Consider the following 26676-nt stretch of genomic DNA (forward strand, 5'->3'; position numbering starts at 1 on the left):
CACGCGAAAATCGATGTTTCTCCTTAACCAAGCGTCGGACGTACGTCGAGCATAGTGCGCTGAACATGGGACTGCAGAGCACCAGATGCGCAATCCAGCCCACTATTTATTTACGTCGGACGTTAGCTTTCACGCATGAATTTGGAGAAAAATTGGATGTAGAATGTGGTAACTTCGGGTTTCAACCGCGTCGGCAATTATTAGCTTTAATATACACTCTGAAGAATTTTCACGTCCGATTTACGTGAAAAGATAGGTAGTTTTCGTCCACCATATTTTTCACGTCACCTTCACCGGAATGTCAGGTAGCCACTGGAATTTCAGGTAACTTTTACGTGAAAATATGATTAGCGCTACATGAATTTCACGTAATTTATGTACGAATTTTGGATGAAAATAAAGCAGTCTCACCAGCTTGCAACGTATTTGAAGAGGCAAGAGAATTTGAATCCTTACAAAATGCAATAAATATTCATAGATTTTACCCTACCGTAGAATAAATCTATCATTGCATTTTATAGGGATTTGAAATCTTACTTCCTCAAATACGTTACAAGCAGGTGCTAATATGTAACAATTACAGAAACATCTTTATCAGTCATTTATTTTACAGTATGTACTTAATAAATTTGCACTTACATTTCTACATACGTTTCGGATCCTCTGATCCTTTAAAAGTGCAGAGTTCCAAATAAATCCAAGGATGATAAGGCAAAATCTTTGAAGTCCAACCGTTTTTAACACTCGTTGAACTCCTCTGTTGGACCTCCGCTACCGTCACGAGACTTATGACGCATTCCAGATCTGAAATTATTGAACATAGAAAAAGTCACAACTGCATAAAATGAATCACTATTATTTGCTTTAAACAATTAAAATTAACGTTCAGTACTTACAACAAAAGTTGCACGGAAACTTTAGGAAGCCGTTTTGCACCAACCTTCTCGACGCCATGTTGAATTGTTTTTCACACCTGAAAGTCACGTAACTTTCGTTCCGTCCGCGGAATGTTCCAAGTCAAAATACACAAACACGAACGCATCAAAGCGGTTTACGTGAAAAACTAGGTGGATTTCACCAAACAGGGCGGTGCCTACGACGTGGTTATCGAGTGACAATGACTAACGCCACGTAACTTTGGAAGTTTTAAGGATAAGCATGAGCTACGTGATATTTCACGTAAATCGGACGTGAAAACTTTTTAGAGTGTATATTTAGGAGCTGAGATTTCCGGACCAACAATTGAAAAGGCCGCATCAACATTTTGTAAACAAACATGTTTCTGTCAAAAGGCCTCAATTTGAACTCCACCCACGCACCTCACCACCACTAATGCCTGGTTTACATTGTTCAACTGAAACGAGCATTCCACTTGCTAACTTCTCAAAGATGTTCAATCCAATGGAATGATGTGTTTAGACTGAGCGAATGACTTGAGTGTTCACTTGAATGCTCTTGAAAGCATCTCAGTTTAAGCAAGGGTTTACATTGTTCAACTCGTGCGGAGCGTAAGCAAACTGAATTGAATTCATCTCACTGACAGATGACTTGAAATCAGCTCACATGAATCGCGAGTTTAGACGGGGCAAGTGAGACGATTTCGTTTGACTTGAATGAAAAAGTTCAACATGTTCAACTTTCGTTCAAGTCAAGTGAGTTGCTCATGTGAGATGAATGGTGGTGTTTACACGTTCAATTCGCATTCAATTGGGCATTTTCCATTGACTTGAATCCAGTCACTTGCACTGTCTAAACCAGGCATAACAGAAAGCGCAAACATCAAGCTTTCTGTTAATGGTGGTGAGATGCGTGGGTGGATCCCAGAAGGCCCTAAGTCGACAGAAACGTGTTTGTTTACGCAATGTTGTTGCGGCCTTTTCAATTGTTGGTCCGGATTTATATTGAGATCTATAACAACTTCGAAACTTAGAGCGGCATATGCTGATGATAGGTTACTCAGCCTTAATGGCAGTTAAACAATCGCAAGCACAAAGACGTAAAGCATGGAAGCCACTGTATTTTTGCGTGAACGTGCTCCACTCATTCGCTTTGACAGCTATCGGCGACAAAAGAAATTCGATAGCAAAACAAACGGCAGAAAAACTACTGAAAATAATCGAAAATACGGCGATCGCAAACATTTTTTAGTTTATTTTCTACATTCCTCGTGTATTTTATTCAAAATTACGACGTGAAATGCTGTTGTTAAATCAGTGAATTTATTTCCAGTACTCGCGTGTTCCGTACAGCCCGATAAATTTGCTATCCCCACGTGCCATGGGAAAAAGTTCCGAATGTTTAGTGTTCCAAGCGAGATCGGTCGATTAGCCTTGTGTCCAATTTGGAAGTTTAGTTGAATCATCCGGAACCACCACCAAAGAAGACGCCGTATTTAATTGCCATATATTTGGGTACAAAGGAATCGAGCGACCACCGCAACGATGCCGTTCCGGGATTGGAAAGTTGTCCGGATTGTGACGGGGATTGCGATGCGAATCTGGGCCGCCAGCGGAGCCGCACTGTTGGCCGCATTCGTCATCTACATAGTGTACGGGGGATTTGTCGCGTTTTTGCTGCTACTGTTTGCCGTGTCGGGTAAGTTACTTTTAATTGAGTTGTAAAGGTCGGAGTGTGAATGATGTTCGTCATTTCAGGGATCTTGTACCACGCCCAGGATAATCTTCTGTACCATCCGGATCTACCGTCAAACTCGCGGATATTCGTTCCGGTTCCATCGATGCACGGATTGCCTTATGAAACGCTACACATCAAAACAAGAGACGGAATTACGTTACATTCGTTCTGGATTCGACATCCGGGAGACAAGGGCCGCTACGTTCCGACGATTGTGTATTTCCATGGAAATGCCGGAAATATGGGTCACCGGTTACAGAATGCCAGTGGGTTCTACCATACGCTTCAGTGCAATGTCCTAATGGTGGAATACCGTGGCTATGGGCTCTCGAACGGGACTGCCAGTGAAAGGAGCTTCTTCTCCGATGCGAGGACCGTTGTAGACCATCTGTGCGGTCGCCACGATCTCGATCACAGTCAGATCATTCTGTTTGGACGGTCTCTTGGCGGCGCGGTTACCATCGATGTGGCTGCCGATGCCGTATATGGTTCCAAATTGATGGGAATTATCGTGGAGAATACCTTCACCAGCATTCCGGATATGGCGGTTGAGCTGATCCACCCTTGCATCCGTTACCTGCCGTACTTTTGCTATAGGAATAAGTTTCTCTCGGTGCACAAGATTCAGTTCGTTTCGGCACCGATTTTGTTCGTTTCTGGCCTGGCCGACACCTTGGTGCCTCCGAAGATGATGACCATGTTGCACACGCGCTGTGGGAGTACCCGGAAGAACATGTTGCAGATCGTCGGAGGTTCGCACAACGATACGTGGGCCGTCAACGGGTAAGTGGCTTTTTTGTTTATAAGGGATTGACAGGACATTTTTTTCCTCTGTTCGGAACATAAATCACTGCGACCAATATTAGATCTATGGTCCACTGCACGAATTAATACTGGCCTGCTTACTCTCATAGAAAATTTGACGTCAGTATAAATTTGGGCAGTAATCCATAGTGCTATATCCTTATATATATATATATGCTATAAATTCAATTTTCGTCTTCAAAATTAACTAATATTCTGCCTTGGTAGTTACTATTTTCCATTGGTAATGGTTTCTATTATCATCACTCTCGATGTCCACGCCGACACCGGATTGTTCAGCTAACAACAAATCCGGAAGTATTCCCGTCGGAGGCATAGCAAGAGCTCCTCAAATTGATCAAATTATTTGTTCGTAAGTGCCTACCGGATCTAAGCGCATCCGAAAGAGGATTAAATTTTCTTTCCAAAAAGTGATCGTTTGGTAGCCAGATCTGTAAAGCAGATTGACTTAGTGAATTTTCTTTCACTCTTTAGAGCTTTGATAGTGAAATTTCCACTTCAGCAAGCCCAGTGTAAAATTCTTCGATTGTTGCATGGAGTGTGATACATTTATATTTTATTAGTAAACATTTGACTAGTTTATGCTGTATATTATACTCTGTCTTGTTTAGAGCAGCTCGAGCGCCAGAATCGCGCACGTTTCGCTTTCGGTGCTTCGATTTTTTTTTTCGCCTTCGGATTTGTACATAGTGTGTCAGCGAGACGAGAGATCCGGTGATCTTCAGTGGCTCAGCAGCTCGAGAGCCAGTGGCACACACAGAAAACCAGTTGAATAGGTTCTTTATTGTTTTTGAAGAATAAACATATAGCGTTCACCTGACTCGGGTGATCGATTGTTTGCTTCCCGTGTGGAGCGATCAAGAGTTTGTCAGTTTTTATTTTGTGTCGCGTCTTTTGAAGCAACACTGAACGATCACCTGACGTGGGTGATCCAGTTGTTTGCTTCCCGTATGAAGTGAACAATGGTGCGTCAGCTTGCATGTTCGGTCGTGTCATTTGAAGTTTAATATTTGGCGACTAATCACCGTTGGTCGATTGTAGTAAATATTTAGTGACCACCTTCGCTCTCCGAATGAAGCGAATAATAGCGTGTTAGATTGCATATTTTGTCGCGTCGTTTGCAGTAAATATTAAGCGACCATCTGATGCGGGTGGTCGATTGTTTGCTTTCCGCGTAAAGCAAACAATAACGCGGCAACTAGCATGGCACGAAGGTCGTATTACTTATCAAAGTGAATCCAGACCCAACGATACCTTTCCTACTAACGAACACTCCTCCCTGCAGCCTTTGGTGGAGTCGCAGCGGTAAACGCGATCCTTCACTTAACAAAGGTTGTTAGGGTCTGTCCATAAACTACGTAGACTCTGAGGGGGTTGACGGGGGGGGGGGGTCTGGTCAAAGTCTACGCTCCATACAAATTTCGAAAATTTTGTATGAACAAAAGTCTACGAGGGGGGGGGGGGGAGGGGGTTCTGAGATGGCCGAAAAAAAGTCTACGTAGTTTATGGACAGCGCCTTACTAATATTCCTTCCCTCTTCCAACCTGACTGCAAGGACGTGGCCGGCGTCGTTATTGTGTGATAAAAGTGCACATTTGCCTCGGATCGTCTCGACGTCTTCGGTGCACTTATTCCTCCATTTACAAGGAATAAGTGCACCGAAGACCTCAACTCGATCCGACTTGTCCCTGCGCTGCAATCACACTTTGAAGGTGTGTGCACACTATTGTGTCAGTCCAATTTGGGGTGCAGTCAGCAATATACTATCCACTTTTTGGTAATCACTTTGATAAATGTTAGTATTTTGAGCGAAACATCTTTCTTGATTTTTGGCCCAAAGTTACCCTGACTGGCGGTAATACAAGACGCGCAAATCGTCCCCTAGCACGGACATCAAAATGTAGACAGTTTTGTATTGTAGCCCGAAACATGATGCCCTCTTAAGATTAGAAACTCCTAGACAAAACACGAGCTATGCAAGCAACCAACGCTGCGAACAAAAAGACAGTCCTCCAGAGGACCAAGAACAATAATTTAACTTCGTCATCCTGGGATTGGACTTCGTTATCTACTTAGATAACTGGACACAATTTATGTTATGTTATTTATGAATGTTTGTGTTTTGTGCATTTGTAACATTCCATTTTACTTTTCGTATCCCATTAGCTCCTGTGGGACGAAATGCGGAAAATAAAATGAGCACTTGTAGGGCTCTACTAACAGTTGTCCGTATTGTGTCGGCCAGCGTAGAGCACCATGCATTTGTAGTGTTCAGCAAAACTTCATTTGTAACAAACTGCAATTCGTTATCTGTCTGGAGGGTATTTCGTTTAGGCGATATGAGAGAGAACTTTAATGACTATTCTTTTTATCGTTTATTCAGTTCAGTTTATTTATTTCGAGGAAGAACAAGACGAAGACAGTGAAGGAGTCGAAATTCTAAAGTGTGGTCCGAAAAGCATTAAATTGTGGCATGAAGGTTTCCAGCCCCATCAGAACAAAAGGGTTTGTAAGGCATCAAAAAAGCAGCAGAATTATTTAAATTAAATTTGTTAAATTTCAAGTTGACAGTGTATTGGCAGTGCGCTCTTAGAAGAGAGCAAGACAAAGGCAGCAAATGTCCAGGACGTGCGAGGACAAATGTAGCTGCCAACGGGAAACACCATCTACCATCATCAACTGAACACAACCATAAACCAGACCCTCAACACTAGGCCCCCGATTAAACAAATAAAAAAATAGAATAATTAATGGCCTACGTTGGGTGCTAATGGAACCCTATAAATATTCTATTTTATTTTTTACTTGGCTCCGCGAAAACTAAGACAGAACACTACAAATGCACAATAGTGCACGACTTCACAAATTGACACACACTTAAAACATAAATTTGATACAATACAACAGAACATAAAATTTGGCCTGCTACTCTAATGGGTAACAATTTACGATCACAGGATGACGAGGTTTCATTTAGGGGCTGTTCATAAACCACGTAGACCAAATTTTGCCCATCTCAGACCCCTCTTCCCCCTCGTAGACTTTTGTCCATATAAATATTTTGAAATTTGTATGGAGCGTAGACTTTGGTCAGACCACCCCCCCCCCCCCTTCCACCCTAAAAGTCTACGTGGTTTATGAACGGCCCCTTATTGGTTTGATGTATCAGTCAATTCTGGAGCAGTGTTTTGTTTGGCTGATTGCATTTTTGTTAACAGTTTTTAATCTGTTTTCAATGCTTAATTTTGTCTAGGAAAACTAATCCTAATGGGCCATTCCGAATAGAGTTTTAATGCAAGACGGCTGCATTTTGATGTCCGTGCTAGGGATCGGTTTGCCTGTCTTGCAGCTAGGTACTCAATATATCGAGAAAACAGCAATTCATTACATGTCCGGCGTTCAGCTGTTTTCTACTGGGCATTTTAAAACAACGATAATGTACAGTATGCTTAACCACGATATTCAAATCACGTTTTTGTAATGGAAAATAAACAAAATGTGACTTTTTTCTACACCGGGTGATCGACGCAAGTTATAATTGCCATATACTATCCACTTTTTTGTAATCACTTTGATAAATGTTAGTATTTTGAGCGAAACATCTTTCTTTAATTTTTGGCCCAAAGCTACCCCGACTGGCGGTAATACAAGACGCGCAAATCGTCCCCTAGCACGGACATCAAAATGTAAACAGTTTTGTATTGTAGCCCGAAACATGATGCCCTCCTAGGACTAGAAACTCCTAGACAAAACACGAGCTATGTAAGCAACCAACGCTGCGAACAAAAAGGATTACAGGATTGACAGATGGACCAAGAACAATAGTTAAACTTCGTCATCCTGGGATTGGACTTCGTTATCTATTTAGATAACTGGGCACAATTTTTGTTATGTGTTACATGTTTGTGTTTTGTACATTTGTAATATTCCATTTTACTTTTCGTATCCCATTAGCTCCTAAATGTGGGACAAAATGCGGAAAATAAAATGAGCACTTTTAGGGCTCTGCTAATAGTTGTCCCCATCGTGTCGTCCAGCGTGGAGCACCATGCATTTGTAGTGTTCAGCATAACTTCATTTGTAACAAACTGCAATTCGTTATCTGGCTGAAGGGCATTTCGAGAGAGAACTTTAATGACTATTCTTTTTGTCGTTTATTCAGTTCAGTTCATTTATTTCGAAGAAAAACTAGGCGAAGACAGTGAAGGAGTCGAAATTCTAAAGTGTGGTCCGAAAAACATTAAATTGTTGCATAGAGGTTCTCAATACCATCAGAACAAAAGGGTTTGTAAGGCATAAAAAAAGCAGCAGAATATTTTTATCAAATTTGTTAAATTTCAAGTTGACAATAAAATGTATTGGCAGTACGCTCTTAGAAGAGAGCAAGAAAAAGGCAGCAAATGTCCAGGACGTGCGAGGACAAATGTAGTCGCCAACGGGAAACACCATCTACCATCATCAACTGAATACAACCATAAACCAGACCCGTTGAACTAGGCCCCCGATGTAACAAATATTTTTTTGATTTGTCTTTATTAAAGTATGTAACAAATAAAAAAATATAATAATTAATGGCCTACGTTGGGTGCTATATCATGAACAAACAATAATGGAACCCTATAAATGTTGTATTTTATTTTTCACTTGGCCATGTGAAAAAATAAGACAGAACACTACAAATGCACAATAGTGCAAGACTTCACAAATTGACATACATTTAAAACATAATTTGTTTTTATAGCTTAATTTTGTCTAGGAAAACTAATCCTAATGGGCCATTCCGAATCGGGTTTTAATTCAAGACGGCTGCATTTTGATGTCCGTGCTAGGGATCGGTTTGCCTGTCTTGCAGCTATTTGTCGCCAGAAATAACACGAAAGTATGCAACCACTCCGGTCGCTAGGGCTGTATTCCTCCTGAGTGATAGAAGAGCCCTATAAATGTACATTAAAATTAGAAAAATATTCACAAGGTAAAATCGAACATACAACACAAAAATAAACTGGTAACACCGACACGCTCTATATTAATGCATTGGAATTATGACAGACAGAATTTCATTGGCGTTATTAAATAGTGCCCCTGCCTGTCAGGAGAAAAAAAAGATCATCAACTTTTTTTAACGTTTATTTTGTTTTATTGATCAATTTTTGAAATCATTTTTTCACCTCTAACGATCAGAAAACAATTCAAATTTGCATTAACATTAAGATGATATTGATGGTTCAATCGCCGCGAATAGGACAGATCGGAGAAGTACTAGATTTGTAGTACATAATGAGCTGAATTTTAGTATGGTGAGAAGGTCAATTCTCCGTATATGCAATGAAATGGTGCAAAAAGCGTGGGTATTATGGTTCCTTGCCTAATTTGATGATGTTTGAGCAAAACTTCGGGCAACAGTGTTGTTGTTTTCTCCATTTCTTGCAACATAAACAACATAGTTATCCAAAGTTTTGCTCAAACAGCATCAAATTAGGCAAGGAATCATAATACCCACGCTTTTTATACCATTTCATTGCAGAAATAGAGAACTGACCTTCTCACCATACTAAAATTCAGCTCATTACTACAAATCTAGTACTACACCGAACATGCCCCATTGATGTGTTGGTGGTTCATCGATTGTTTTCGGCGAAAAAATAATAAAACCGTTTTTTTAGACTCACTCAAAGTGCAAATTTTCGGTAATACCAATCCGTGTGGTCAATTATGAATTTCAAATAACTCAACGTACATATGTACAGATGGTTAAATTATTGGTTAAATTGGGAAAAATCCACAGCTCAGGTGAGATTTGAATAAGGGTCGTGAGTTCAAATCTCACCTGAGCTGTGGATTTTTTTCCCAATTTAACCAATAATTTACCCATCTGTACATATGTATGTTGAGTTATTTGAAATTCATACGTTTTTTTAGATTGTCCGGACGTTTCGTTCGATTTACTGGCCTTCGACCATCATCTGCGGACTAATCTTCTATTCGTCTTTTCACTATTGTGTAGTGTATATGGTGATAATAGTAAATTATTTAAAATGCTGCGTTGTAAAATTATCGAATTATCTATCATAGACATCCGGACAATCTGGCAAAACAAAAGTTTTATTATTTTTTCGCCGAAAACAATCGATGAACCACCAACACATTAACACTAGTGTTAATGCTCAGCACAAGCTGTATTTGATGTTATTTTATGTATGTTTGCTGAATTGTGTACGCGTCAATTTCGGAACATCCCGGCGTAACGCATCCTTCAACAAAAACCATTAAGTTGAGTGCATATTTAGACCATTAAACGAAATGGACGCCATCAAGCTGCAGGTCGAAGAGGGCACTTTCCGGAAGCTGGAGTGTATGTTTTCGCCTAGATGATGTTATGTACTTTTTGCAATCAATCCGACCAGTAATCCCTTGATTTTAGGATTTCGTTGTCCTGCCCATAAGTGCGCCGTCGTTTCAGGGAATCTGGACGAATTGAGATGCCCCCTATGTTCAGATTTAGCTTTGACAGAAGTGAAAGTAAAATTATTCATGGATTTCTGCAACCAATTTGTTGAAATGTATCAGCGCTTTTCTTTAGGAGTTGCCGCTGATTCCCTGTCTTCCGAAGAGCTGCTGAACAGTGAAACCAGATGCGAACAAGATTTTAAGTTCAAGTTATCTAAACCTGATGGATCAACAATAAACAATACACTAATATCGAGCAAAGGAAACGATGGGATAAACGTGGTGTGTGGGGGCCAATAATACAATATACATGTGAACCTTATAAATGCACATCGCCAAACGTTGGGTGCCAATGATACGAATAAAAAGTTGTGCGGAACACTACAAATGCATAATGCCCTACGTTTGGGTGAAACAATACGAACAACTGTTAGCAGAACCCTACAAATGCACCTTTTGTTTTCCGCGTTGAGCCCTGCATTTGGGAACTTATGGGATACGAAAAGTAAAATGAAACATTACAAATGTACAAAACACAAACATGCAACACATAACATACATTGTACCCATTTATCTTATTGTTCTTGATCCAGTTTCCTTATTTTTCTTGGTCCTTCAGTCAATCCTCTGTGATCGTATTTCTTCTAGCGGATTGCTTTAAGTTCGTAACATTTGTTGCCCACATAGCTTGTGTTTGATCTAGCAGTTTCTAATTCGGGCAATAACACCGTCTGCCGTTTAATGTCCGTGTTAGGGGACGGCTTGCGTGTTTTGTACTGAATCGTTGCTTGGAGCGCAACAAAAGCACATTAAATTCAGGGACAGATATACAATCCACAGTGTAATTTTAAAAATAAACTGACAACATGTTCATAACAAATAACAAACGTAACAAGGCATTACCCATTATCCCACTCATTGACAAGGGAAAATTTGGTTAGCTTGATTTACTCCGAATATTTTAGGGTCTTCAATGGGGTCGAATTGTTTGTAGAATTTTCACATCGTATTAAATACGTTCTCCAATTCCAACGCGCTCAACTTTCCTAAAAAAAAACGTGGTGTTCCCATCGTGGATTTCGCCCGAAAGGAGAAAATCGGGGTTTGGCGTTTGCAAGGGCATTAGTGTTTACAAACATCTAGTACTTCATGGGAAGTTTCACAGTGGTCTGATTCGTTTGTGTCTCTGATAAATGGTCAGATTTTTCCCCTTGTTACCGAATTCAGTAACAAGTCACTAAAAAGTCATCTTTTGCTTTAAAAAGTCGCTAAAGCGAATTTATTTTATTATCGTACAAATTGGTACCGTAAAACGGGGTATCATTGATCAGCGGGGTAACATTGATCGACTTGACCGACCAGCCTCATGAAATGTTCAAACAAGCATTTTACATTGAATCAGCTTCTGCTATTGAATGGTATATACACACTTAATTTGGAATACCGGTAGTGTTACCGTACACTTTTGACGAAAATAGAACAGCTGAATACAGCTATACTGCATTGTTTACCTTTTGCACCCGGTTTTAACAGTTGGTGTACTGAGAATAGTGTACCGAAATAGTTAAGCTGTTCTGTTTTCGTCAAAAAAAATGCTGAACAAGCAATTCAGGATTGAATGTGTAGTAATCTGCTATCATTTAGCTATTAAATGACATGCAATTAATGAAAATTCAATTTCATAAGCATTGAAATAAATCGATTTTTCCATAACTGTGTTCCTTAACCCAATGAGATACGGGCTTGGTGGTCTAGTGGCTACCGCTTCTGATTCGTATGCAGAAGGTCATGGGTTCAATCCCTGGCCCGTCCCTTTCATCCTACTTTGTACCTTTCTATCCACTTCCTCTCTCTCTCTCTCTCTCTCTTCTCTACATATACAACTCATGTATATTCATATGTTCATAGCCATCGCTAGAACCAGAAACGAATTGGAAAAAAGTCGTTTCCCTCCCTTCCAATTTCCACCCACAGCACAGTGTATATAACGCCTACAAGTTATGCAACCAAAGCGTGCTGTGCCGCTTGACCATATTCACCATATGCACCACACAATCTATCACCTTACGAACACTATAAATAACCCCCTATCCATGGATCGCATCATCGACCCAACGGTGACTCCCAGATCTCCCATCCTTTCCGTCTAACAAATACCCCAGTCCGTGCTGCGTTGTGGGGATGCAGAGGTGATCTCGGTCTTTAGTAGCAACAACCAGAACACTCTAACATTCCTCTCCCTTCCCAACTGACTATAAGGACGTGGCCGGCGCCGTTATTGATCCAAAATGTATGAGCTGCTAGAATTGCACTTTGAGAATAAGTGGAGCGTCCCAGCCCTTATTCATTTGGATCTCAGTGCAATTGGTACCAGCTCAGATTAATCACGGAGTAGCAACCATTGACATGTATAGTCAGATTTGATCGTTGATCGTTGATGATCGAACTGTGTTCCTCAACCCAATGAGATACATTGTCAAACATTCATGCTTGGCGTGAATACTAGATACAATATGAGGTAATACATCACTGTATTACTTCAATATGATATCCCAGAGTTGGATTTAATAAACAACACTTTTATGGAAACGCACTTTTTTCATGGAATATACTATTTATTGAAAGTAGTCTATCAATTCCTTAAGCTTTTGCCTACCTTTAGGCGTTATTCGCGGTTTAAATGATTTTAATCCTAAAATAACTCAAAAAGTACATAACTTGTAAAAATTAGGACAACATATTCGAAATCAGCGACCCCGAATTTAGTAAGTAAGGGTATTTTCAACACAAACGAACATTGATCACTGACATGGTCAATGTTACCCTAAATAAACAAAATCAAAAATTAAATTAAAAAGACTATTTAAACATGTTTTAAAGTTTTACAATACTTTTTTGAGTAGCTTAACAGCACATACTCAGAGGACCAGTATTTGTTTTAAAAATATAAAACATGTAACGTTTGCTTTAACAAGAGAATTATTCAAGAAGATCGAAAATTCTGATCAATGTTACCCCGGATTACGGTACGAAGGTTCTCATAATTCATTGATTTTTTTTTCATATGAACTAAAACTAAATTGAAAAAAAAATCAGGGTCGCCTAATTTTCCGGAAAACTCCAGTGGAAAACAAACATTTTCCACAGCCACCACCTACTTTGAAAGATCATAACTCAAGAACGAAGCATCGTAGACACATTTTTTTTGTGAAATCAGAAGCAAATTTTCTCAGAAATTCAAAAAAAGTACAAAATGAAAACGTTTGATTCTTTGTTCTTGAGTTATGTTTTTTTTTTTTAAACAAATGGCTCGTATAGCACATATGGACGATTTCCACAAAGCGGACCTGGTGTGATGGTTAGAACACTTGACTATCACGCCGAGGACCTGGGATCGAATCTCACTTCCAAAAAACTCGCAAAATGTGAGTACTTCCTTCCGAGAGGGGTACTAAAGTGTGAGTCCCGAGATGAACTAGCCTAGGGCTAAAAATCTCGTTAAGACAGATAAAAAAAATCCACAAAATTGGTCATAACTCAGGAACGGAGAAAAACCACAACGTGAAAATTTTACAGAATATAGCTTATAAAATTTCCTTTCAAAAATATTTTCCGTTTCTGCAATAAAATGGTGCAAACAGCGTGGCTGGGTATTATGATTTCTTGACTAATTTGATGATGTTTGAGCAAAAGTTTGGATGACTGTGTTGTTGTATTATTTACTTCTTGCAACTTAAACAACAGTTACCTAAACTTTTGTTAAAACAGCATTAAATTAGACAAGAAATCATAATACCCACGCTGTTTGCATCATTTCATTGCAGAAATCCAGCTCACTATTTTCAATCTAGTACTTTATAGATTGCTTCCTATTCCCTCATTATTTTTTTTTATTTTCTCATTATGCTGTTAGGTTTTTTTCTTTATGGCAACCATGGATTCATTTAAACAAACGATTCAAAGGTTCTTAAAAAGTATCTCTTGTGGTGGCATTTGTCAGAGATTCGTTTTGGTGACTGGAACTAACTTTGACTCCAATGCATGGTTGGCTCGCGGTTTCAACCGCATGTGTGTGTACGCTCCACGAGGGTGAAACATATCATCGCTCACATGGGAATTTACCTTCATTACTTTTTGGCGTGACGAGACGCGGAAGATAACACAGGAGCTATGCCTATATAATGGTAACTCATGCGGCGCCGAGTTCAAACCAAACCATTCTGTTGTCACTTTTGGTGCGGAACAGAAGTGTAAATTTCATGCCTCAATGTAACAGCGAACGAACGCCGCTACTCGGGAAACCAGAAGTGTTGTCAGATGAACTTATGAAAGAGCAAAAAACAATCTTAAAATTATGCAGATTGGAATCGATCCATGGATGTCGGAATCACTGAGCTCGTGTTCAACCCACACGGCTATCGACGTTTGAGGAGCATATTATTATCAAACATGTATAAAAATAAAACATGGGTCGATACCCGAGCAAAGGTGGATAACAAAATAATAATAAGTTATGTTACCTGGTTATCATTCGTTTGATAATTGAGTTTGTTATCATTTAGGTTGAATTAAGAGCCAACATAACAAAAATGATAACTTACATTTACTTCGCGAATACCAAAATGATAAGACGTTAAGTTATCATTGAGTTCAAGTTGATAACTAATTGTGTTATACAATATTTTGTTCAACATTACATTTAGTTATCAACATGAAAAAATACAGCTGATTGATAACTGGTTTTGTTATCAATTTGTTATCATTCAAAGCTATTTTATCGACCGTAATAGTATAAAATCTACTTTACCGACATCATCAGCAATTGAAAAAAGTTTCTTATAATCATCATCAGCAATTGAAAAAAGTTTCTTATAATTTACTACCAATGTTTTCAACTATTGTGCCGAGGCGGGTCTCGAGCCCTGATCGAGTGATTGCCAGTCGCAGTCGATAGCCCCTATACCAACGGGACTCAGTGAGAGTGAGAGTAATTGAAGGCTACGCTTTCGTACTACAGTCGCATTGAAGGTGGAAAGCGGAATCTATTTTTAGATTCGAGGTTCATCAGACTCTCAGTTTTGGAAAAGCTTTGACATATACGTTTGGAAGCTGATAACATATTTTGTTATCATTCAGAATTTTTATGTTATCGCGATAGACTAAAATTATCGATAACTAAATTTGTTATCATTTGGTTATCATCAACTGAAGAAGATGATAACAAAAATAACAAAATGATAACACCGATAACTTAGTTTGTTATCAAAGTGATATCACTTTGTTATCCGCCTTTGCTCGAGTACTGCGTCATGGAATGACCTTATTAATTTTAATCTAATCGTTATGAATTATTGAAAGGCCATTTTATAAGTTAGATGATGGAAAAATTGATGCAAGCCCACCACATGCACCGCATAGGCGATCACTTGGACATTCGAAATTGTTTGCGTTTGAAGGAAGATTCACGTCTCAAATATGATTTAGTAACAACTGCAATGACGGCTGTTCGGGTCCGTATGAAGTTGATCATCAATATTACCTTCTTTTCCCGATCAGCCTAGATAGCTGTGTAGTGTCGGTAGCGGTTGTCTCAATTGGCTAAGAATAACACTACGGACCACCTGTTCCGGGGGTAAAAGTCCACTAAACAGGGAACCCCAATCCAAGGTGTCAGGCGACCCGTGCTGATGGATGAATGGTTGAGGGGGTTTAAAATATGCTCGATCTTTAACGGAGCCCGTAACGTAGGTAGATCGCCTTTATGTGTTGCGTTACGGTTCAAGATCTACCAAACCGAACCCTAGTGACATCCGGTTTGTCAAGTTGGGGTAATGTGTTTTGGTAATAAGGATTCATGGTACAAAGTCCTTGTTACTGGTGACAGTTTCTAAAATTGCATTTATTCTGCCTTGCTGATAGTTAAAGAATCGGACTTTGCCCACCCGAGACTACACTTGATGTTAGGAAAACAAACATGCTTTACGTATCTAATTGCGTACTAACCTATCAAGGACTGTTAAGTTCTGGTAATTCAAGGACTCACGTGCATTCTTATTGCAGAACACATTCTCTAATTTGACAGAGTTTTGCAACTAGCCTAAAGTCCCGGGTTTTTCTTTGTTGTCCTGGGACTAAACTAGAAGCAAGACATGGATGGGGCTAGAGTTCCGATGCATGGATAAATATCAGTACCACCGTTTTGTTCTTCTCAGAATTCAAATAGATTGTGTTTGATTAGGGGCGCTCTTTCACTGGGATTTAAATCTCTATGATAACGGGACCTTTTTATCGCAATCTATTTCTTGTACCTCTGGGATAACAAAACAGGAACTGTACAGAAATCGATGCTTCATTGCCTCTCAATGACAATGGAGTAGTACGACATGCACTAAATACTAAGGATACGGGTAATGCCACAAAAGATCAAAATACTGGTCGCAGTGGCTCACCCGAACAGAAAAAAAAAAAAACAACTGCAATATACAAATTTGTGACTATTAACTAATGAACTAATAACTTTTATAACATTACCTAAATGTAATTCCATACCAATTTCAGTTGAGATTTTAACTTCAACTTGGATTGCTTCAGTCTTAGTTTGAAATATGAACTTTGTATCAATTACTTGTGTTTAGATAATGCTTATTTTTACAATTTCATACAGCAACTCGGTTTTGTTCTGCTAAAATAAAAGGCAAAATAGGCTACCCATTCAAACGATATACAACATGGGAACACTGCCCTTCTAACGAAGTCAGAATCTTTTCATACATATGTGAAAAGGGGTTGACTTACGGTTGTCAAACAATAATAAAACTGGTGACGTTAAATATACACCCCCTATGGAGAAGCAGCTCTTGCTCATTCCCATTAGCGACCAACTGAGGACTGGTTTGCTTTCACAGCGCAGTAGAACCCGCACAGCTCGTGCATAAGTCCCCAGAGGAAGGTTTATGAGCGATGAGGGCTCTGCTTCCGAAAAACGGGTTAAATGATGGCTAATGAAATTTTTATACATAATTAAAAGCATACACATAGATATACCGACATAGCGTTACAAGTACAATAGCTCTCGGTGGTGACTCTCTGTATCGTGCTGTAAAGATGATTGCACCATCCACTGGTCCTTCCCAGGAGCGGTTCAATGATGTATGCAAATTATCTGCTTCACTTTCTGAGAATGGGAGCTTCAGTGCAGTTGTTTGCCCTCTGAAGTGAGGCAAGTTTTACGACTTGTATTCAGGCTGATTAAAAATTCCATTTTGTTGGAGTAATGTTAGCTTTTGTTCTGCTTAAAGGTGTCAATCATTAATCCCAACTTACTGTTGTAATGCAAATCGGTGGACATGATTATAAGATTTTATGTTGGAATATAGTTCAGTCTTCAGGCGGTGACCCGGGTTAATTATAAGTTGGTATCACAAGGGACGTATCAGGCGTTTTCAAACTGTTTATACAATTATTTCATCTTCTTTCTTACACTGCAACAGGAAACCCCGGAACGAATCCTTGGAGGGATCCCCGGAAGGAATCGCTGGAGGAATTTCGCGATTAATCGCTGGAGCGACCCAGGAAGGAATTATTATAAAAAATCTCGCAATAATCTGTGATTGCTTTAGTAGAATTAGTCATTTGGTACGCACATTTTGTATGTGTCAGATGAAGAATCTTTTTCTAACATTCGCTACTTCTTTTTTGAACATTTAAATGTTACTTCGCAAACGAATTCCCGGTAAACAAACTAAGATCTCTTTACTGATTTGGTTGCAGCCTACATGGATACTTACCATCCATTGACACTCCAAGTGATTTAGATGATGCCGTTGATACTACAATGACCTTCATCATGGAAGCCTCTACGATCTGTGTAGATCACAAGAGGAATCCCTTGGTGGAACCCTGATCTGGCGAAAGTCAGGAAACAATGTAGCAAAAGTTTGAACAGACGACGTTCGGCTGGTTTGGAGGCTTTCAGGTCGGATGTTTATTGGTCGTGAAAGTTATAAAATAATTATTTACATCTGATATCTGAATGAATCTGAACATAATTGAATTAAACTTCACATGAGAGATAGAAATCTAAAGCATTTACATCTATCCTTTCGTTAGCATTAACAAAATTAATGTAGGAGATGAACAATTTTAGAGTGTAGATTCTCGCTGCGTAGGGAATCCCATAGAGAGTGGGTTTTAGTAGGTCTCCGATGAGTAGCTCACGTCTACCAGGCAGTGTTGCCACATTTAAATCTGTATGTTGCCTTTCAAAAATCTTTATAATCTGTATCATCATTTTTTGTCAAAAATCTATATGAAATCTGTAATATTTCGCAAAAAAAATCTGTTTGAAATTCTGTAAGTTTCTCAAAATTCTGTATTATCTGTATAATTTCCAAAAATCTGTAATATTGGTATACGGAATTCTGTATGAAAAGCTGCAAAAAAATCTGCATGATTACAGAAAAATCTGTATATGTGGCATCCCTGCTACCAGGTGCGATCGCTGCGAACCGTCGTTGAAGGTATCTCCATGCCTGCGCGACCCTTGGGCACTCACTGAACTTGTGCTCGATTGTCTCAACAGCTTGGTTACAGTGTGTGCAAACATCGCTATCCGCTCGTCCAATTGTGTGGTATAGTTTCCGATGGTTGCCTTTTTCTTTGATTATCTTTTGCTGGGAAGACAGACGATTGGAAGCAATGTTTCTCCAAATTCTGGCCCATCGGTAGTCTCGGTTGGTCGGTTTGTTCCGTGAGGAAGCGATGAAACACTTCGGTGGAAGGATTTTGCAGCAGGTGCGCAGGTACGTTCTCCAGTTGTTGTCGAATCAATTTCACATCAGGTAGATCGGCGGGGCATGGGGGCTGGCTACCGATCGCTGGGAACAGCATGGACTTGTAGAAGTGAGTGGCATCAATCTCAAGAAGACAACGGTTCAGTAGCAGCGCTTTGGATTTGAGACTGGGGAGTTGTAGCTTTATTCCTCCTTTTTCTCGAGAACGAGCGAGTTGATACATTGGGATCCTTTCTGGGACCTCCCTCATGGGGGAAGTTACCCATGGTTTTAGTTAACTTTGCTATGTGTACTGCTGCGGGTGGGAGCACCGAGGAGAGGTACCAGACTTTAGAAGTGGCAAACGTGTTCAGAAGAGAAGCCTTCTCATGGAGCGGAAGAGAACGAATCGAGTGCAGCCAGACTATGTGGGAGAACTTATTAACCATTGCGTCCAGTTTAGCTTGACCATCAAGCGAATGGAGTTGGCGAAAATGATACCGAGAATTTTGGCGGTGTTTACTGTTCGCAGCCACGAGACGTTGAGAGTATTTAATTCGCTGGTGTCGCCGATGTCCACTGCGAGCGTTTTCTTTTTTGAGCATTGCTCAAAATGCAATGCGGGCGAATGACGTTCTCGAGGCGGTTTTTGAGAATGCGTGAGAACATTTTATAATCACTGTTCTAGAGAGAAATAGGCCTCGCACGGTTTCGTCACCTTCTTATTTCTTAACGAGCACGATTGTCCCGTTTACGAATTCCCGGGGGAAACGTTCGGCTAACGCTTCGTTCAACACTAAGTTGAGCTCTCGGTGGATGATGTCGTATGTTCTCAGGTAGAACTCGTTTGGTATTCCGTCGCTCCCTGGGGATTTTCTCCGCGCTGCAGCTCGTATAGCTGAAAATATTTCGGCCGAACTGATGTTCTCCATGCACGTTTCGTTGGTTCTGTCGTTTTCAGGAATGACTCGATCACACTCGAACGCATTGTCGATCGTCTGAGGTTCTTCTCCTTCCCCTTCAGAGTACAGCCGTTAGTAATATTCGTGGAGATGACGTTCAATCGATTCAGACGTGTCGTAGCTCTCGTTTTGTTCGCCACGAATATGGGTGATGATGGTTCGTTTCTTCCTTCGTTCGCCTATGTGAAAAACCGACAGAGCTTCGCCGGGAACGCATGGCTCGTTGATCCGGACAAAAGTATGCGTGAATTCTCGCTGAAGTGCAAACATTCTTCCCTGGTTGATAACGACAAGTGCGGTCGCATTGTCGGGGCCCGTGGCGTAGTTGGTCACACGTTCGCTTCATATGCGGATGGTCATGGGTTTGATTCCCAGCCCCGGCACTTGCAATTTTTCGTCAGTGGCTCTTCACCGAGAGCGGTTGACTCTGACCCTCTTCTGAGCCCCATGGCTCAAACGGACCCGGATACCTGAAAATCGGCGAACTGCTACTCATAATGGACCCCCAATCGGACTGGAAAGGAACAACGGCCATCCATCATCCTTGTGCTCATCATTCTAACATGTGGTAGAAAAGTGAAAGCAGCAGAAAGGCAGCCAGTTCAATAAAGTAAAAATAGAATACATTTAGGCGCTATACAATACTGTAGGTGCAGCTGTCAATTGAAGTCGCTCACGTAGTGCCCTAGTGGACAATAGAGCTGTAAATTAGGTTAAGGATTAAGAATAAAAAACCCAATTTAATCCACCTAGTGGTGATAGTGCCTTTCTCATCGAACATGTTCTCACAATCTTTCCGGCAACGTAAGTCAAAGTGTTTCTGAATCCGAATATTTTTATAGAAAAGCAAGCATTTTATCAAAGACATCTTTGAATTGACCTAAAACTTATTGATTGCACATAGTCCGACGTTATGTTCAACGTATAAGCAGGGCTGAAAAATATCAGACTTCTCAGTTGACTGCTTGAGCACTTTGCTGAGCACCTTCACTAACACTGGAGGCTAATCAATATCAAGACGTTACTAACAAGCTAAGCTATAACTCTTTACACAATCACAGATCACAAATTTTTTTTTCTGAACATTTGGGCTATATCTTATTGACCTTTGAAAACAAGAGCGATAGGTAGTGAGTATAGTGCGACGTCTGTTTGTATGTGGGTTTAATTTGTAAGATTTTGTTCTCTTACACATATTTATCGCTTGCATTGATTTTATTTATTTTCGTAGTTCCGGCGAAGCACCAAACGCTGGTTGTGCAACCCTACCGGTAGTCTGTAATGTGGTGTGAGCCTATTTTTTAGTTAACCGTTCCTCGGGTTATTTATAAGCCGTGATGTAATATGTTGCATGGTACATTTGGTTACTTTCGATGCGGTACCGGAACAGGTTCCGGAGCACACCGGGTCTCCCAAATATAGTCTGAGACTATTTCATTGCTAACGTTCATTAGGTTACCCAAAAAAAAAAAAACACGATTGGATTTATCTCATACATGGGTGGGTATAGATCACTTTTACATTTGACCACTTCCAGTGGGACACCCAGAACTGGTTTCGAGACACTACCGGTTGTCTAAAATATGGTCTGAGGCTAGGTTCTTACGAATCGATCATCGTGTATTCAAAAAAGCTGCTATTTGATGTACTGTCAAACACTTATTTGTGCATTTCGCCAGTTCCGGTGAGACACTCGGTTCCGGTACACTACCGGTAGTCTTAAAGTGGCCTGAGACTTTTCTTGCTGACCGTTCTGCGCGTCATCGAAAAAGCCGATATTTAATGCGCGGTGTGCATGCGTTTGGTTCCGTTCTATATTTGACCACTTCCGGCGGAGCACCTGGAACCGGTTTCGGCACAGTATTGGTTTTCCAAAGTGTGGTCTATGATTGTTTCTCTTGTTAACCGTTCATCAGGTTACCAAAACAGCTATTTATGGGGTTGGTTCTCCTTTACATTTGACCACTTCCGATGGGGCACCCTTAATCGGTGAAGAATACTACCGATTGTTCCAAATATGGCCGGAAACTTTTTTTTTTGCCAATCAAGATACCTAAAAATCCGCAATTTGATTTGTCGCATGGGTTTGATTCACTTTTTTGTTTGGCCATTTCCGGCGGGACACCCGGAACCGGTTCCGGATCACTACCGGTTCAGATACATATGGTCTGAGAATATTTTCCTGCTGACTGTTCATCAGGATATCAAAAAAGCCACTATTTGATATGTCGCATGTATGGGTTTGGTTAACTTTTAAACTTGGAAACCTCTGGCGGGATATCTGGAACCGGTTCTGGAACACTACTGGTTCCGATATGCTCTGAGAATGCTTTGCTGCATACTGTTAATCAGGTTATCGAAAAAGCCGCGGTTTGATATGTCGCATGCATGGTTTTAGTTCAATTTTATATTTGGCCACTTCCGGCGGAACACCCGGAACCGGTTCCGGAACACAACCGGTTCAAATATGGTCTGAGAATATTTTCCTGCTTACCTTTCTTCAGGATGTCAAAAAAGCCACTATTTGATATGTCGCATGCATGGGTTTGGTTAACTTTTATACTTGGCCACCTCCAGTGGGACATCTGGAACCGGTTCCGGAATACTACCGGTTCCGATATGGTCTGAGAATGTATTCCTTCTTACTGTTCATCAGGGTATCGAAAAAGCTGCGGTTTGATATGCCGCATGCATGGGTTTAGTGCACTTTTATGTTTGGCCACTTCCGGCGGGACACCCGCAACCGGTTCCGGGACACTACCGGTTCAGATATGGTCTGAGACCATTTTTCTGCTTATCGTTCATCAAGTTATCGAAAATGCCGTAGTTTGATGTGTCGCATGGATGGGTTTGTAGCGTTTTCATATCTGGCCCCTTCCTGGGGTACCGATCCGGAACACCTAAATGGCCATACCTCCGGAACGGCTGGACCGATCCGAACCATTTTCAATAGGAAACAATGGGACCAGATTCCGCGTCGAATGAACCGTCGGTCATTAAAATCGGTTGAAGTTTACTGCCAAAAAGCGATGTGAGTTTTTTTGTACACATACACACATACACACACACACACATACATACACACACAGACATCACCTCAATTCGTCGAGCTGAGTCGATTGGTATATAAGACTTGACCTCTCCGGAGGCTCTATCAAATTTTCGTTTTTGGAGTGAACATATAGCCTTTCGGTACACCTTGGTGCACGAGAAAGGCAAAAAAGTGCGGTCGCATCGTGTTGATAACGCTCGTAGGCTTGTTGGAGCTCTGTATATAAGCGTTGAAACTCGCGATGGAACACATCGTGGACGATCTTCGCCTTGCGTCTGAAAAAGCTTTGATTTTTGGTTTTGTGTGATCGATCCACCACTGCATCCAGGACGAGTAGTTTCTTTTTTGGCGCGTCCAAAATTGCCATTGGACTCGAAATTCCTCCAAGTTTTCATGAGTTAGGAGGTGTCGGTGGAGACTCCAGAAGCCGCGGCCCGGTTCTCTACCGAGGTTGGGCAGGCACATTCGCATAGTGACCGCTTTGTGGTCAGAAAAACAACATACGTGTGTGTTGATAGTTCTCAGCTGTCTACATTGGTTGAGGCTGACGTACACGTACACTACAAGCTCTATTCGCCAACTTGGGCATCACGAGAGCGACATCAATTGCCAACTGTCCATTTGAACAGTGGCGGTGTAACTACTTTATCAACTTAATTCTATTTTTGGAACTGCTGCGACGTTGCCTCTTTTGCACTCTCTACTTCGACAGTAGATCGAAGAGCACGTGATACTGCTTCATCAGTCCAAAGTGGGGTCCATTGTTCATCGCCATTGGTCGGTTGCCGTAATCCGGGTGTGGAGCATTAGAGCGAGTCAGTTGTCAGTCCGCTTCCAGACGGCCATAGTGTTGGACGGGTGGGCTCATGTGTCTCTTCAAGCGGCTGACGAGTTTTTTTTGTTGGGGGGGCTGGGAATCTAAACCATGACCATCCGCTTATCAACGCACACAACGTTGAAGCCTGGTATCGTCAATTGTCCGTTCTCGACCTCCTGGAGAAATACAATGTCGAGAGCATGGGTTCGCACAAACAAGCGGAGTGCGTTAATCTTTGTTTCGTTTGTGATTGTGTTGATGTTAATAGTGGCAATGTTGTAACTGATCAGATCCATAGTGGTTTCGCAGCGCGGTGTCACGAACACTAATGCAAATCTACTGGTTGAAAATATGCCCATTTGATTTTGCTGGGAACAGCTGATCTTTGTTTACTATTTTCAACCAGTAACTCAGGTGGTGTTCGTGTGATGCAGCGTGTACGTACACGCAACACTACTAAGAGCAGAAACCACTATTTCTATGCTGTGGTGTTTGATTTGACGTCGTTTGGGTGTTTCGTGTGCTGTCCATTGTCTCGTATTTGTGATTGTTCAGTCTGTACAACCTGTGGTTGAACAGGTGTAGTATATTTCATTTAAGCCATAATTTAGTTCATTTCTACACCGAAATCTATTCATAAATGGCTTAAATACAGTACTTCCAAGTCATCTTTTATAAAAACAAATCGATAACGTTGCAAATATCTTCACCATACGTTACTGTATGTAACAGTAACGCTACTAATCTTGGCGGAAAGAAGATGTTGAAACATCTGCAAATAACTCCTTCGTAAGTACATGTGCATGTAGTAGGTAACGATAACAATAAACCGCAAAACTTTTCCTCCGTCATTATTGCCAAACCATGACTAGGCGTTTTGCGTTCGGGAATAGGATTCCACAAACCTGCAATAGTGTAAGCATCGTTGTTGGGTTGAGGAATGTGACATCCGTGAATTTAATAAATAATAACATGTTCCCCTTTTCATCCTTGTTGGCCCGTTTACATATTTGCTAATTCTACGCGACAGTTCATTTTCGAGCAGTATTGGCGTCAATTTAGCGCAATGTAAACACTTTTTAGCAGACAATAAAATTAGCATGACAAAATCAGAAGCTTCTGAATTCGGTGCTAAAACTAGTGGACAATTATAAGGATATTAGATTGCCCGACACAATTAGCATCATGTAAACGGTCTGTAGACGAACTGTCAGCTAATTATGCCATCACGCCAATTTTATTGGCAGATAGGGGAGTGTTTACATTACGATAGTTTGGTACCAACACAGTCGGACAATTTATTGTCCCAGATTTAGCAGCTAAATTTTTAGCGGCAATGTAAACGATACTAGCGTGGAATAAATTGTCCGACAGAATATTGTCACGCATTATTATCACATATGTAAACGGGCCATGTGAGTGGAATGTTTCTATGTCATGCTCTCTCGTATAAGTAGGTACTGTTTGGTAGTCGTCTTGTTGAAATAGGAAGGGACCAAACGAAAACGGGCAACCATCGAAACGAAATATAATGTGACCCTCTGGAGCGAGACCTGAGAGCATAGATGCTACATTAGGTATGTGGACAGAATGGGAAGCGAGGGTAAGCTTTTGACTTTAACGGTTGAGGAGCGACGGAATGATGACGATGGATAGCAAGCTTGATGGGGGTTTAGTTCACCTTTCGGTGGAGACGTCAGTCTCAAATGTGGAAGATGTATCTCTCTAGACAGAAGAGGTAAAGGGGCAGGAAAAGAAAAGCTGGCAAGGTGTCAACCAGACGTTTCAGTTCAGAGTCATCTCAAGTAGGAAGGTGTTGCAAATCGTTATCTTGAGTTAGGAATTCGGTTTGACACAAGTAGACTTGAGAGCTTGAAACATAATTTTAGTAAAATTTTGACATATGTGCAGATTGTGAGTCTCTGTGAGTGATTACACTAGTTTACAAAATAAAAGGAAGTTTCTAAACTTTCTTCAACTACTATTGACGATCTTGCGCCTAATAAGACGCACAGGCAAACACAATTATCCCACCACAAAATGTTCACACCGGTTTCAGCATACGTTGCAGTCGCCGCTACAGTAATTTTGCAGTGGGTGCGCATTTTGGGGTGGTGTTTCGACAAATCGGTTTGTTTACGGCTTACGCGCTGTTTCCTTTGTTGTTGGATGTGTGAACATTGTTTTTTCATAGATTGAACATTTGCATGATCGTCGCGAAATCCATGCAATGCTCAATACAATTATTTTGACTTATCACGTGTTGGTTCCATAATTTAGCCTCAAATTTGTTAAGTTGGACGAACGAGCTACACTATTTAAAGATATGAAATTGACCAAAATTCAAAATTGGTAGTGAGATGATCTACAAAAATCTATAATTTCATTTGATCACTTGAGTTTTTGCATAAGTTTGATGAAAATCGTGTTATTAGCGAGCTTACGAAATAATTATCTTGAATTTCAGATCACAAGGTTTTCAATGTTTATAATAATATTTTCTTTAACAAAGCTTGTCTTAGCCTTCCAAATAAACGAATAAGTAAAAAAAGCTTGTCTTCTTTATAATAACAATTTCAACTAACTTCTTAACATTACAAACGGTTCACCATATTGTTCTTACCTCCCGAAGAACTTTGTCAAAGGCGTCACGTTTCTATATGCTCTGAATCCTGTGATACATCAGTTCAAAGTTAACCTTTATAAAAAGTGCCATGTAGCGAAACAATTACCAGCTAATTGACTCTTTACCAAACTGTTTTTAACCTCCAGAAAAAAACATTGTCTCCGAGGCCACGTTGCTATCTGCTCTTGCTCCCGAGATACAGCAGTTCAAAGTTTTGCTGGTTAGCTAGCGTCGCCTAGCGAAAAAAATCCCCAGCTAGTTGGTGCATCGCCAAATTACTCTTAATCTCCTGAGGATCTTTACCGAAGACTCCATGTTAATACCCAGTCTTTACCATACCATATACTAACTTACCTTACCTTACCGGTCAGACTGAAGCCTGAGTGAACTCTGAGTGGTGAGTCATTTCCATTCTACTCGGTTCTCTTTGGTTCTCTCAGAAGCTGATGCAGTTCGTGGTTCATTCGCCTTCTCCAATTCCCGTCTTCCATCTGCACTCCGCCTTAGATGGTACGCAACACCATCCGTTCGAAAACTCCAAA

The 26676-nt window shown here is 40.6% G+C and overlaps 1 protein-coding gene across 1 annotated transcript in view; it reads left to right on the forward strand.

The window, feature by feature from the left end:
- The first annotated feature begins 2069 nt into the window (after positions 1-2069).
- Positions 2070-26676, forward strand: part of LOC109427860 (protein ABHD13) — a 31944-nt gene continuing 7337 nt past the window's right edge. The window contains exons 1-2 of the mRNA XM_029859630.2: positions 2070-2595; positions 2655-3417. Coding sequence (XP_029715490.1) covers positions 2442-2595; positions 2655-3417 — 917 coding nt within the window. The 5' untranslated portion in view covers positions 2070-2441. The remainder of the gene's footprint in view (positions 2596-2654; positions 3418-26676) is intronic.

This window comes from Aedes albopictus, chromosome 2, assembly GCF_035046485.1.
Source record: "Aedes albopictus strain Foshan chromosome 2, AalbF5, whole genome shotgun sequence".
In the NCBI taxonomy this organism is placed as follows: domain Eukaryota; kingdom Metazoa; phylum Arthropoda; class Insecta; order Diptera; family Culicidae; genus Aedes; species Aedes albopictus.